Source organism: Carcharodon carcharias, chromosome 3, assembly GCF_017639515.1.
Source record: "Carcharodon carcharias isolate sCarCar2 chromosome 3, sCarCar2.pri, whole genome shotgun sequence".
Taxonomy (NCBI): domain Eukaryota; kingdom Metazoa; phylum Chordata; class Chondrichthyes; order Lamniformes; family Lamnidae; genus Carcharodon; species Carcharodon carcharias.
In genome coordinates this window covers 57,809,251-57,824,762 of record NC_054469.1, presented here as the reverse complement: position 1 = coordinate 57,824,762, position 15,512 = coordinate 57,809,251, and the positions used below count along the sequence as shown (strand labels likewise).

The window sequence follows — 15,512 nt, the reverse complement described above, 5'->3', positions numbered from 1 at the left end:
ATTTAAACCACTTGGCCAATCAAAAGAGACATGGAAGAGATAGCCACCAATCATCTATCTGTTTTCCTTTGATGTCACATGAGGTGGTGACTTTCGTGGTGTAAAACTTCAAATAGTTGAGTCTGTTATGCCAAAACTTGCTTCTTTGAATGCAAAACCAATGACAGTTTCTCAGAATAAACCATTGCTATTGATACACAATGAATATTTAACATTTTGTACAATACAATATTTCAATTGTCATTTCCAACATTCCTCGTCAAATGAAATAAAAGGAAAATCTTGTGATGATAACGAATTTAAATTGTAACATTGTTGTCCACTTGTCATGTAATAATTTCTTCAAATACATTCAAGTGTGAAATATATGGACTTTTATATGGGCAACTACTTCTAGGATCAAAAATGTTGCAATGCATAATATGGCATTTTACTTTTTTCAAAACAAGTACATAAATTTATGACTGAAAAAGAAAAATTAGAAAAAGAAAAAAGAAACCATTCAATTTTGTGGAACGTAGATAAATTTATGTTTCTCAATCATGTCAATATCCTGTTCTAGTTTTTTCATTTTGGTCTCAAGTCGTTCCTTGTGGAGTTGCTTGGAAATAGTATCTATCAAAATGGAAAGACTTTGATACGCATGATTCAACTCCGCCCAGTTCTGCTTTAGCCCCTGAAAGGTTACCAGAAATAGAAAAGCAAAAAGATCAGCATTACGTAGCTCAGTTTGAAATTCATAGCATATTAGTTAAGCTACCTTAATATCAACTGGTAATCAAAATAAAATATCCTGAGTTTACTCTTCCTTAAGGGCAGGACTAATAGGGCACAGGTCTTTAAACCATCCTGCTAAGGAAAGTAGTTTATGGTGATGCTAAACAGATGCAAATATTAAACTTGGCTGATATATCTGAATGGTCTATCATGTTGAATATAAAATAAAAAGAAAAGAGATTGCATTGATTTTCCACCCTATCACAGTCCTCCCCTTTTGTTCTTTTTCCTTCCTTCATCCCTTCCACCTGCTCAAAATCTATTACATTTCTAACGTTTCCCAGGTATAATGAAAGGAGAAAAATATGTTTGATAGTACAGAACTCGAGTATTGCTGAAAAAAGAGACATGTCTAAGCTTTTCATTTTGCACTCATCAGGACACTTTGCAAGAATTCCAATATAAAGGGAAAATAAAAATTTATACTGTATGTGAAGAGAGTGCTGATTGGTTGGCAAGTAGACTCCAATTGGGGCGTTGCCATGGAGAATGTACCCATGATGGTGATTGACAGTTAACTGTCAGGCATTGTTTGAAACTTAAACTTAAACCTGGCAGTTTGACTCTGATCGGTCAAGATATTGCCCTGAGAAATGAGTCAGCGAATGGCTGTCACTTATTTTGCTTAGCTGAAAGAGGCGCAATGTCTGTACATGTTTTTTCTGTCTGCAAAAAAACAAGGCCCTGTGTATTAATATATGCAGCTTCCAGTACACTCAAATGTGCCACACTGAGAGCCTGACTGACAATCTTAAATTGGTTGGCAGCGTAATTCTTAGCACACTGAGGATTATTTAGCAAATGTTGTCCAATCGCAGATTCACATCTAATCTTGGACACTATGTTTTGAATTTTGCAAGCATGGGCTGGTTGAGTACAGTCTGTATCTTCCCCACTGCGAACAGCGGCTGGGACATGCTGTTTGATATGATCCACCAGTTTTTGGGATGTACGGCCTACATACCTAGCATCACATTGGCACTGAAATTCATATATCACATTACTCATTTGTGCAATAGGCAGAACAACTATTTGGCTTGACAGTATCATTCTGTTAGTGGCGAACAGCACTCATGTTGCTACTGCATAGTAGCAGTGTGAACCAGCTAGCTTTAGGTTTAGCTCAAAGTTTTAAGATACCTTGCCCTTCCAGGGTAATCTGAGATAGGCCGGGCACTTTTCAGGGTTGAAAGTGACAGCCTTAGGCCTATTCATGAGTTTGTGTGATGTACAGCGTGAAATGATCAGATCAGGGTGGCCATTATCCTGCAGGATGCCTTTGATGCGCCCTATTTCAGCATCAAGCTTGCATGGTGAGCAAATGGTTCGGGCCCTATTTATGAGGTTGCCAATAAGACCAATCTTATAGCATGTGCAAATGTAAGAATCCCAACGCGCATATTGTCTAGTGAAGGTCGGCTGGCAGATTTCTCAACTAGTACGTCAAGGAAGGGGAGTTCATTTGACTGCTCCATTCCATAGGTGAATTTCAGTGCAGGATGGAGTCCAATAAGACAAGTAAGGAAGTTGATGCATGCAGCAGCGGATTTAAATATAGCAAATGTATCATCCACATATTGGAAATATGCGAGGGTAGGAGGTTAGGTGTCATTACATTGAAGATATGTTTCTCATGGAATCCAACAAAGATGTTTGCGAGAGCTGGGCCTAGAGGGGATCCCATGGCAACACCATCTATTTGAGCATACGTAGTGTCATTAAAACTGAGCTCAACTGGGTGAGTTGCCAACTTCATAAGTCCAATGAATACTGATTCATGCAATGTTGGCCAGTCTAGATCGCAATGATACAGTGCCGCAGCACAAATATCTATGGTTTCCTTAAGTGGAATATTGGTAAATAAACTAGCAATGTTGAGCTTAATCTAAAGGGAAGTAATGGCAGCAGAGCTCGCACTGGTGATATGCTCCTCCTGCACTATGTGGGAAGGCATGTACACTTCCAGTGTCCCTGGTGACCATGTGTGCAGGAAGTGTGTCCAGCTGCAGCTACTGGCTAATTGCATTTTGGAGCTGGAGCTTGGTAGATTCACTGTAGAGCATTCGTGATGCTGAGATTGTTGTGGACAGCATGTTCAGTGAGGTGGTCACATCATAGGTAAAACTGAACAGGCAGAAAGGGGCTGGGTGACCACCAGGCAGAGTAGAGGAAGGCTGGTAGTGCAGGAGTCCCTTGAGGCCATCTCCCTCTCTAACAGATATACTGTTTTGGATACTGTTGGGAGAGGCGACTTCTCAGTGGAAAGCAGCAGGAGCCAAGTCCATGGCACCACGGGTGGCTCTGCTGCACATGAGGGGAGGAAGAAGAGTGGCAGGGCTACAGTGATAGGGGATTCAATAGTAAGGGGAACAGACAGGCATTTCTGCGGCCGCAAAAGAGACTCCAGGATGGTATATTGCCTCCCTAGTGCCAGGGTCAAGGATGTCTCGGAGAGGCTGCAGGGCATTCTGAAGGGGGAGGGCGAACAGCCACTGGTTGTGATACATATTAGTACTAACGACATAGGTAAAAAAGGGATGAGGTCCTACAAGCTGAATATAGGGAATTAGGATGTAAATTAAAAAGTAGAACTTCAAAGGTAGTAATCTCAGGATTACTACAAATGGCACGTGCTAGTGAGAGTAGAAATAACAGGATATATCGGATGAATACATGGCTGAAGAAATGGTGTAGTGGGGAGGGCTTCAGATTCCTGGGAATTGGGACCAGTTCTTGGGAACCAGTACAAACAGGTAGGGTGAAAAATAAATGGGGTCATAGTACAAGATAAAGCTAAGGTGACTAAGGTTAAAAACACAAGTCTAAAGGCATTGTATTTTAATATGCGGAGCATTCGCAATAAGGTAGATGAATTAACAGCACAAATAGATATAAACGGTTATGATATAGTTGCAATTACGGAGACATGGCTGCAGGGTGACCAAGGATGGGAACTAAACATCCAGGGGTATTCAATATTTAGGAAGGTCAGACAAATAGGGAAAGGAGGTGGGGTAATACTGTTAGTAAAAGAGGAAATCAATGTAATAGTGAGGAATGAAATTGGCTTGGAAAATCATAACGTGGAATCTGTTTGGGTGGAGATAAGAAACACCAAGGGGCAGAAAATGTTGGTGAGGGTTGTCTATAGGCTCCCCCAAACAGTAACGGAGATGTAAGGGAAGGCATTAAACAGGAAATTAGAGATGTATGCAATAAGGGCACAACTGTAATCAATGATACTATGGAGGAGAATTTCTTGGAGTGTGTACATGATGTTTTTTTAGACCAATATGTTGAGGAACCAACTAGACAGCAGGCTATCCTAGACTGGATATTGTGCAATGCAAACGGATTAATTAATAACCTTGTTGCATGGGGTCCCTTGGGGAAGAGCGACCATAAAATGATGGAATTGTCCATTAAGATGGAGAGTGAAGAAGTTGAATCTGAAACTAGGGTCCTGAATCTAAATAAAGAGAACTACGAGGGTATGAGGTGCGAGTTGGCAATGATGGATTGGGGAACCTTACTAAAAGGGTTAATGGTGGATAGGCAATGGCTAATGTTTAAGGAACGCATACATGAAATAGAACAATTATTCATTCTAGTCTGGAGCAAAAATAAAACAGGAAAGATGGCTCAATCACTGATTACAAAAGATATTAGGGATAGTATGACATCCAAAGATGTGATATATAAAATTGTCAGGAAAAGAAGGAAGCCTGAGGATTGGGAGCAGTTTAGAATTCAGCAAAAGTGGACAAAAAGATTGATCAAGAAAAGGAAAATGGAGTATGAGAGTAAACTTGCAGGGAACATGAAAACTGACTGTAAAAGCTTCTACAAATGTGTGAAGATAAAAAGATTAGCAACGACAAATGTAGGTCCCTTACAGTCAGAAACAAGGGAAATTATAACAGGGAACAAAGAAATGGCAGAAGAATTGAAGGGAAATCATGCTTAACCAATCTACTGGAGTTTTTGAGGATGTAACCAGTAGAATAGATAAGGGAGAACCAGTGGATGTGATGTATTTGGATTCCAAGAAGGCTTTTGATAAGGTTCCACATAAGAGGCTAGTGGGATCCAGGGTAATACACTGGCATGGATTGAAAACTGGTTGACAGACCAGAAACAGAGAGTGGGAATAAATGGGTCTTTTTCCAGAGGGCAGGCAGTGACTAGAGATGTACCGCAGTGATCAGTGCTTGGGCTCCAGCTATTCATGATATATATAAACTTGGATGAGGAAAGCACATGCAATATTTCCAAGTTTGCTGACAACATAAAACTGGGCGGGGTTGTGAGTTGTGAGGAGGATACAAGGAGGCTTCGGGGCGATTTAGACAAGTTGTGCGTGTGGGCAAACACATGGCAGATGCTGTATAATGTGGATAAATGTGAAGTTATATGCTTCGGTGTGAAGAACAGAAAGGCAGAGTATTATTTAAATGGTGATATATTGGGAAATGTGGATGTACAAAGGGATCTGGGTGTCCTTGTATACCAGTCAATGAAAGAATACAGGCAGGTGCAGCAAGCAATTAGGAAGGCAAATGGTATGTTGGCCTTCATTGCAAGAGGATTCGAGTTCAGAAGAAGCAGTTATACAGGGCCTTGGTGAGACCACACCTGGAGTACTGCTTGCAGTTTTGGTCTCCTTGCCTAAGAAAGGATATACCTGCCATAGAGGGAGTGCAGTGAAGGTTCACTAGGCTGATGTCAGGGATGGCAGGACTGTCGTAAGAGGAGAGGTTGGTTCGACTGAGCCTGTATTCACTAAAGTTTAGAAGAATGAGAGGGGATCTGATTGAATCATATAAAATTCTAACCGGGCTAGACATGCTAGGATGCAGGGAGGATGCTTCCCCGGGTTGGGGAGTCTAGCACCAGGGGCCACAGTCTCAGGATACGGGGCAGGCCAGTTAGGACTGAGATGAGGAAAAATTTCTTCAGAGGGTGGTCAACCTGTGGAATTCTTTACCACAGAAGGCTGTGGAGGCCAGGTCACTGAGCATATTCAAGAAAGAAATTGATAATTTTTTAATTATTAGGGGCATCAAGGGGTATGCAGAGAAAGTGGGAATAAAGAGTTGAGATAGAGGATCAGCCATGATCCTATTGAATGGTGGAGCAGGCTCAAAGGGCCGAATACTCCTGCTCCTAGTTTCTATGTCAGATGAGCACATGAACATAGCATTGCTATTGATACGCAAGTCCTGTATGGCCTTCGCAAACATGAAGGAGTCCTTCACTGTGCATGTGGAAAACTCGGCCAAAGCTGGTTGTCACAATTCACCCAACCATTTGGCCAATTCATGTTGTGCACAACAGGTCACAGATAAAATGGAGTGTAAAGGGACATCACTTTTGTGTGCCTTGGGCAGCCCATACATATGCGGAGGTAGCAAACTGTGAGGAAGATCCCAGTCATATACATCAAGCGGTAGCTCATCGCTCTTACACAAGTCCAGCAAGCTCGAGCCATTTGCTCACTATGCAAGCTTGATGCTGAATTAGGCCGCATCAAAGATATAGTAGCTACACTTATTAGATAATTTCGCACTGTATTCACGCAAACTCATGAATGGGCCTAAGGCTGTCACTTTTGGCCCTGAAAAGTGCCCAGTCTAACTCAGATTACCCTGGAAAGGCAAGGTATCTCAAAAATGTAAGCAACAGGTGAAGCTAGCTGTTTTACGCTGTTACTATGCAGTAGCAACATGAGTGGTATTCGCCACTAACAGAATACTACCATCAAGCCAAAAAGTCGTTCTTCCTATCACACAAATGGGTAATGTTGCATATGATTTTCAGTGCCAGTGTGATGCTAGGTATGTAGGCTGTACACCCCAAAGACTGGTGGATTGTACCAAACAGTATGTCCCAGCCGCTGTTCGCAACAGGCAAGGTACAGACCATACCCAACCAGCCTGTGCTTGCAAAACTCAAAACACAGTGCCCAACATTAGATGTGATTCCACTATTGGACATTTGCTAAATAATCCTCAGCGTGCTAAGAATTATGTTGACAACCAATTTAAGATTGTCATTCGGGCTCGCAGTGTGGCACATTTGCATGTACTGGAAGCTGCATATGTTAACACATAGGGTCCTGTTGTTTGCAGACAGGAAGAACATGTACAAACACTGCGTCTATTTCAGCTGAACAAAATAAGTGACAGTCATTCGTTGATTCAGTCCTCAGGGCAATGCCTTGACCAATCAGTGTCAAGCTGCCTGGTTTAAATTTCAAACAATGCCTGACAGTTAACTGTCAGTAACCATCATTGGTGCATTCTCCATGGCAATGCCTCTGCCAATTGGAGTCCATTTGCCAACCAATCAGCACTTGCTTCACATACGGCATAAATTGTTGTTTTCCCTTTATATTAGCATTCTTGCGAATTGTCCTATGAGTGCAAGATGAAAAGCTTAGACATGTTTCTTTTTTCAGAAGGGAGAAACGTAAGGACAAATCTTTTTACGTAGCGAGTGGTACAGTAGCCTGGAGCTTGCTGTCTATGAGTGTGGTGGATGCAGAGATGATCAATGACACCAAAATTGTATGGGCAATTGGAGGAAATAAACTGCAGGTCCACAGGGAGTGTATGGGGAAGGGCACTGACTAGATTGTCCTACTGAGCTGACATGGACTCGATGGGCCGAATGATCTCCTTATGTTTCATAATGACTCTATGAACTGTGAGTGCCAGTGTTAATGGGGAGGGTGAAAGCATGAACTCGGAAGTGGTAGGAGATGCTGGAGTGATGCCGGACAAAAAAACGTCAAATAAACTAGGATGGAAGAGGAGACCACTGTCAGTGTAAGCTGGGGAATAGGGGAGAAGTGTGCCATCTTGAATTCAAATGGGAAAAGGAGAAGACAGCCAGTATGAACTGCAGTGGGGAGCTATGAGGTAACAGAATAGTGAAACAGGCCTGATGGTCTCAATGGCCTATTCCTTTTGCCATGTTTCCCTCGCTGGTTTGGAATCTTAGCCAGATATTTGATTTTTTTGAATATATCATGGATATGGATAATCATTGCTAACCGATAACACACTGTTCCGCTCATCTTCAGTCAACATTTTCATGGAACCTTGCCGTATACGCTCCTTTACATAGGCATCATATTCTTCTTGTGCTTTCTTCTCCTCTTTAGTCCGTCGAATCAGATAATCTGGAACTTTACCAAAGTCCTGCAAGTGAAATGAACCAGATTAACCCAATGAGTAATAAGTATCCTTTTTTGTTTTACTGTTGAATTAATATTAGACATAATTATATATGTAAAATTGCAGGTGTTAAATCTCATATGCAAAAGTTCCTCAGCTCACTGGAGTCACAGAAGCTTCTGGAATACTTTAAACAGATCTCATTCTTTAAGGTTTGTACACGACATGCAGTTCCTGTCTACAAATCCTTTCTTTGTGTCATGATTTAACATTGTAAAATGTTAGTTAAACATTACTGATTAGAATTCCAATGTTAAAAGGTCATGATGTACCTGTCACACTTAATGTTATCTGTCAGACCACAAGGGAGACTCTCTAACAGGACTACCAATACTAAATAACACCGTTCTGTAATAATTACTTGTTATAGCATTAGGTGGCATTGTAAATCACTCAAAATGCTTTGTGAAATAATTTCTTCCGACATTTCTATTCATCAGTAACTAAAAATCTTAATGACCAAAATACACTACCGACCTTTAAGCTGGATAAAATTTCAAATAATTACATATCTCACAACAATGGTCCACTGATAATTTCTGTTACTTTTAACACCCTCATTAAATTTTTTACTTGAAGGCCTCAGCCTCCCTTAAATGGTTGGACTTTTGACTGGATTTTTTTTTTGCTTGCTGCCATGACTTAGCTGAAAGTAAAGTTTGAATATTGAGCAGGTGTAGAGTACTAAATGTTCCAGAATGCATCAGCAGTCAGACAATCTGCTGAAATATTTTCCTTTAGCTTCTAGCTGTTTCAGTCCACTTACCTTCCACAATTATTTGAAGAAAAACTACAGGACAAATTTGAAAGCTTTATTCAGGTTCAGTTCGTGTATCCATAAGAGAAAAAGTGAAGAGGATAGGAACATAGGACTTAGGAGTAGGAGTAGGCCATTCAGCCCTTTGAGCCTGCTCAGCCATTCGATAAGATCATGAGTAATCTGGATGTGGTCTCAGCTTCACTTTCCTGTCTGCTCCATATAGCCCTTAACTCCTTTGTCTATCAAAAATCCATCTAACTCAGCCTTGAATAAATTCAAGGACCCAGCCACAACTGCTTTCTGGGGAAGAGAAATCCACGGGCTCACAACCCTCTGAGGGGAAAAAAAATCCTCATCTCTGTCATAAAAGGGTGACCTCTTATTCTTAAACTGTGTCCCTGGTTTTAATCCCCCCCTCACCCCCAAGAGGCAACATCCTCCCGGTAGCTACCCTATCAAGGCCCCTCAAGATCTTAGAGGTTACAATATCACCTTTCATTCCTCTAAACTCCAATGGCTATAGGCTTAACTTGTTCAACCTTACTTCATAAGATAAGACTTCATCACAGAAGAGTTGAGTGAACCTTCTCTGAATGGCTTCGAACGCAATTATGTCCGTTTTCAAATAGAGACCAAAACCGTACTCAAAATTCCAGATGTGGTGACACCAAGGAATGATAAATAGGAGACTGATTTGATTATAAATGTGGTGTAGCTTTTATTTCATGTTCGATAAACTTCATAAGATATATTAAGTTTACAGACATTCACAGTGTCTTTTCTAATGTTAAATGCACCTTGTAGTTACAGCTTGAGTCATAACTACAATGATAGAAGTAGGAGTAACATCAGTGGGGTTAGTATGGCTGAAACCCAAGATTTCCTGAAGAAATGGTGGAGTCATAGGACAGAATTTTAACAGCCAAGGTGAGGCTGGTTTTGGTGCTGGTGACAGTGAGTGGTGGGTGGTGTTGCGTGATTGCAGGGGGTGGGGTTTGGCGTTTAAAAGTGGCATCAAGTCGAGAACCTGACATCATTTAGTTCAGAATTACCTGGAAAAACTCAGCAGGTCTGGCAGCATCGGCGGAGAAGAAAAGAGTTGACGTTTCGAGTCCTCATGACCCTTCGAAACGTCAACTCTTTTCTCCTCCGCCGATGCTGCCAGACCTGCTGAGTTTTTCCAGGTAATTCTGTTTTTGTTTTGGATTTCCAGCATCCGCAGTTTTTTTGTTTTTATCATTTAGTTCACTTGAGTTTAACCCGGGCAGGTTTGTATGCAAGCAGGGCGCCCCTGTGAGATGCTGGGCATTAAAATATTCTGAGGCAATTAGTTTTATTAGCCAACGCATGGGCTTCCTGAGCTTTGTCCAACTCGGCAGGGGTCCATGAAGTGAAAACATAGGGATTCATTGAACAATGAAACTGATATGCTGGGAAGCCTTTAAACAGTGAAATCACAAAGCACGTGGCCAGCCTCACTGAAAGGCTTCATTTAGGGGCAGTTCTGAAGAACAATCATATTCAACTTGAAATGTTAACTCTGGTTCTCTGTCCACAGATGTTGCCAGACCTGTTAAGTATTTCCAGCACTTCCTGTTTTTATTTCAGTGAAAGGCTTGTTGTGCTTGCAAGATTAGTTCTGAGAGCCTAATTTTACTGCTTTGAGGGTCATTTCCAACTTTTTGGAAATACTTTCAATTACCTTGAAGTTTACTCACCTTCCCTGCTTTGGACCTTCATTCATCAGAGCAACTTATGCAGCAGTAGCCTGGACCTCTGATGAGGAGCAGCAGGAGCAGGCATACCAGCAGCAGCATGGAGCCACGTCAAATGCAAGAGCACTAGTAGCACCATGAGCAGCAATAACACCAACAGTGGCTGCCTCCTCCACAGCCACCTACCAATTCACAGGACAAATGGGATGGAGGATGGTTGGAGGTAGAGCTCCAATTAAAAGGTGACAGCAGAGTATACAGACAGAGAGTGAGCTTCCTCAAAATGGCACAACAGTGCCTCAGGATACTCAGGTTTTCACAGGAGGTCATTTCTGGTATCTGCAGTCTCATATAAAGCAGGCCTAGTTCCAAGAGGGCAGGCGGGCAAGCATTTCCAGTAGCCATCAAAGTCACCACTGCCCTGAATTTCTTTGTCTCCAGCTCCTGCCAGGAATATGCCGGTGATATCTCTGGAACCTCACATTCTGCTGTTTATAAATAAATCTCTCACAACACAGATGCCTTGTTGTCCAAGGCTGCCATTTATGTGCATTTTGACATGTATGAAGTCAATCAAATACAGAGGGCTGTCGGTTTTGTTGCAGTGATTGGATTCTCACAGGTCCAGGGAGTTACTGACTGCACACATGGCATTCAAAGCATCTCAATGCAGCCAGGAGTCTTCAGCAATTACAAAGGATTCCATTCCCTCAATGTTCAGATAGTTTGTGACCATCAGAAGATTATCGTGCATGCCTGCTCTAGATATCCAGGAAGCTATCAGGATTCGTTCACTCTTGAGCAGTCATATCTCCAACAGGTTTTCAGGCTCCCACACAATGTCAGTGGCTGGCTCATGGGAGAGGAGACCTGACCACTGGCTCCTGTAAGGAACCCCACTGGTGAACCAGAGCAGAGATACAACAGGAGCTACATGACCACAAGGGCGATAACAGAGCAACAGATCTGAAGGTGCCCTTCTGTATGCCCCAATTACCTCTCAAATGGCTGTGGTCTGCTGTGCCTTTTTCAACATCATGCTATAGAGGAGTGGAGCTGTAGGAAGAGGAAGCTGCAGAACAATTGGCATCCTCCCTCATCTCTTGCTCTGCCCTGAAAGTTTCACATTTTATCTCCTGCCCCAATACCGAGTCTGACCCTGCACAGGTGCAGGTGGGATAGTCTTTAATGGGCCCTCAACTGCTCAGTAGTTCAGAGGACATCCGCCACATTCATCTCAACTGTCAGAGCAGGTGAACAAGCAGCCTGCTTCCAACTCTGCTGAGGCCACAGGGATTGCATCATATAGGTGTAAGGGGAAGTGGATGAGAAAGACTTAATTAATTGCTCAGAGATTCACTTGGGTGTGCATAGCAATTTTTATGGCATTATGTCAATCCTAGTTCAATAAATAAAACACTTATTTGAAATCCTCATTCTCCAGCTCCTATTTGTTCCAACCTCATTCACCTGGGTTAGTAGCCTTCAGGTGAATAGTTATGATCAGCTCTTAGGAGAATGAGAGGGTATGAATTTGATGGTTGGATTGTTGACTGCAGGAATGAATTGAATTGGAGGGCAGACATAACATTTCTGATGGCATTGTCAGACGTCCTCATGCACACAAGTTAGGCAAAGCATGCCTGGATGAGGCCATCAAAGGCTTCTTTTGCAGCCAAGTGAATGGTTGCAGACACCATGGGCATATCTGTGTCCTCAGAGGAGGATGCCAATTGTTCTGCACTTTCTTCTGGTCAGCGTGGCTATGGTTGCAGATCCATCCTCAATTCTCTGCCTCTCCCTGGAGTTGTGCACTCTCTTTTACAATGCAAAAAAGCAGAGGGTTATGAATATGAGAAGTGGAATGTGTGTTGAGGATGGAATGAAAACATTTGAGCAGGGTGACTATGAAGAAATAGGTGCGAAATGGCTTTTGGCTGCTCAGATTGTGATTTGAGGAGATGTGAGATGGAGTCAGAGGAGCGTTATGTCACCTGAAAACTGTCACCTTTCCTGATGTAATGAGGTCATTAAACATCTTCTTTCCATGTCCTTGTTTCCAACAGCCTTCACAAACAAGATTTCCTGCAGTTATTCTGAGCCCTTTTAGAGTCCCTTTAAATAGAGAGTCCTCATCGCGAAAACCCAGAAGCAGGATGCCAATGCTATGGCTGAATTAAAGAGCCATGGTAAAACCTACTTTAGTTATCAATGGGTTCCTGAGCTACTGACCTCCCTGTTGTGCACAGACCTGTCCAGATAAAATTCTGCCTATGGTGGCAGGGATTATGGTAAGAAGAGAGAGAGATTGTCTCTTTGGCAATCAAGAAATAAAGACCTTTAAAAATGAGAAGATTCAGCAGTAAGATTACACAAAGAACATTGAGATGAATACTAGATTATCCATTTTAATGATGTGATTTGAGAGATAATTGCTAGCCAGGATTGCTAGCATCAGGATAACTTCTCTGAAGGATTTTTTCAGACCGGATGTCTCACTTAAAGGACGGCACCTCCAATATGGCATTTCTTTAGTACTGCACTGAGACGTCAGCATAGATTAAGAGTTCAACTCGCTGGAGTGAGGTTTGAATCCACGATTTTCTGATTCCGAGGCCAAAGTGCCAGCTATGAGCCTAAGTTGTCAAATTGACCCTGAGCAACAACACATCCCTTGTCTTCCCTTCCACTGTCCCACATCAATAGGAAGGCAAATGGAATGTTGGCCTTTATTTCAAAAGGAACAGAATATAAATATAGGGAAGTCTTGGTAAAACTATATAAGGCACTAGTTAGACTACACCTAGAATACCGTGAACAGTTTTGGTCCCCTTATCTTAGGAAAGATATACTGGCATTGGAGGCAGTCCAGGGAAGGTTCACTAGGACGATCCCGGGTATGAAAGGATTTTCTGATGTGGAGAGGTTGAGTAGATTGCGTCTGTACTCATTGAAGTTTAGAAGAATGAGAGGCGACCTTAATGAAACATAAGATTCTTAAGGGGCTTGACAGGGTAGATGCTGAGAGTTTGTTTCTCCTTGTGGGACAGTCTAGGACCAGAGGGCATAATCTAAGAGTAAGGGGTCGCCCATTTAAGACAGAGATGAGGAGGAATTTTGTTTCTCAGAGGGTAGTCAATTTGTGGAATTCTTTACTGCAGAGGGCTGTAGAGGCTAGGTCATTAAGAATATTCAAGGCTGAAATAGACAGATTTTTAATCAGTAAGGGAATCAAGGGTTATGGGGAAAAGGCAGGAAAGTGGAGTTGAGGATTATCAGATCAGCCATGATCTCATTGAATTGCAGAGCAGGCTCGATGGGCTGAAAGCCTACTTCTGCTCCTTTGTCTTATGGTCTTATGATCACATTTTCTATTGTGTTTGCAAAAAACGAAGAAGTTCTTGCATTACTTCTATCTGAAAGAAATGATCACAATTGAATATCTGCTGACATCTGGGTGAAATTAAATAATAAGTTAGTACTGAAGATTTGTGCTCCAAAATTTGCAGCACTCCTAGCCAAGTTATTCCAGTACTGTTATAACACTGGCATCTACCCAGCTACATGGAAAATTGCCCAGGTATGTCCTGTACACAAAAAGCAGGCCAATTCCATCCCAGCCATCTCCATCATCAAGTAAAGTGATGGAAGGAAGCATCAACAGTGCTATCAAGCGGCACTTGCTTAGCATTAATCCACTCACTGCCGCCCAGTTTGGGTTCTGCCAGGGCCACTCAGCTCCTGACCTCATTCGAGCCTTCAAACATGGACAAAAGAACTGAACTCCCGAGAGGAGGGGAGGGTGACTGCCCTTGATATCAGGGCAGCATTTGACTGAGTGTGGCATCAAGGAGCCCAAGCAAAACAGGAGTCAATGGGAATCAGGTTAAAACTCTCCACTGGTTGGAGTCATACCTAGCACAAAGGAAAATGGATGTGGTTGTAGGAGGACAATCATCTCAGTTCCAGGACATCACTGCAGGAGTTCTTCAGGGTAGTGTCCTAGGCCCAACCATCTTCAGCTCCTTCATCAATGACCTTCCTTCCATCATAAGGTCAGAAATGGGGGTGTTCACTGATGATTGCACAATGTTCAGCACCATTCAAGACTCTCCAGATGCTGAAGCAGTCCATGTCCAAATACAGCAAGACCTTGACAATATCGAGGTTTGGATTTACAAGTAGCAACTAACATTTGCATCACACAAGTGCCAGGCAATAACCATCTCCAAGAAGAGAGAATCTGACCATTGCCCCATGGCATTCAATGGCATTACCATCACTGAATCTCCCACTGTCAACATCTTGGGGGTTACCATTGCCCAGAAACTGAACTGGACTAGCCATATAAATACTATGGCTACAAGAGCAGGTCAGGGGCTCAGAATCCTACGGCAAGTAACTCACCTTCTAACTCACCAAAGCCTGTCCACCATCTACAAGGCACAAGTCAGGAGTGTGATGGAATACTCTCCAATTGCCTGGATGAGTGCAGGTCCAAGAACGCTCAAGAAGCTCAACTGGGTCCAGGACAAAGCAGCCCGCTTGATTGGCACCACATCCACAAACATTCACCCCCTCCACCACCAGCACACAGTAGGAGCAACGTGTACCATCTACAAGATGCACTGCAGGAATTCATCAAGGCTCCTTCGACAGCACTTTCCAAACCCATGACCATGACTATCTAGAAGGACAAGGGCAGAAAATAGATGGGAATACCACCATCTGGAAGTTCCCCTCCAAGTCACCCACCACCCTGACTTGGAAATATATCACCATTACTTCACCGTCACTGGGTCAAAATCCTGGAACTCCGTTCTTAACAGCACTGTGGGTGTACCTCACACCACATGGACTGCTGCAGTTCAAGAAGGCAGCTCACCACCACCTTCTCAAGGGCAACTCAAGGGATAGGCAATAAATGCTGGCCCAGCCAGCAAAGCCTACATCCTGCAAATGAATAAAAAAGTTAGTAGCCTGCTAAATCTGTGTTCTATGCAAAGTAGAAGTATGTGC

At 42.6% G+C, this 15,512-nt stretch overlaps 1 protein-coding gene across 1 annotated transcript in view; it reads right to left on the bottom strand.

Moving 5' to 3' along the window:
* Positions 1–217: 217 nt before the first annotated feature.
* enkur (enkurin, TRPC channel interacting protein) overlaps positions 218–15,512 on the bottom strand; it is a 32,401-nt gene continuing 17,106 nt past the window's right edge. The window contains exons 4-5 of the mRNA XM_041183941.1: positions 7,836–7,982; positions 218–676 (exon numbers count right to left, since the gene is read on the bottom strand). Of these exons, the coding sequence (XP_041039875.1) occupies positions 503–676; positions 7,836–7,982 (321 nt within the window). The 3' untranslated portion in view covers positions 218–502. The remainder of the gene's footprint in view (positions 677–7,835; positions 7,983–15,512) is intronic.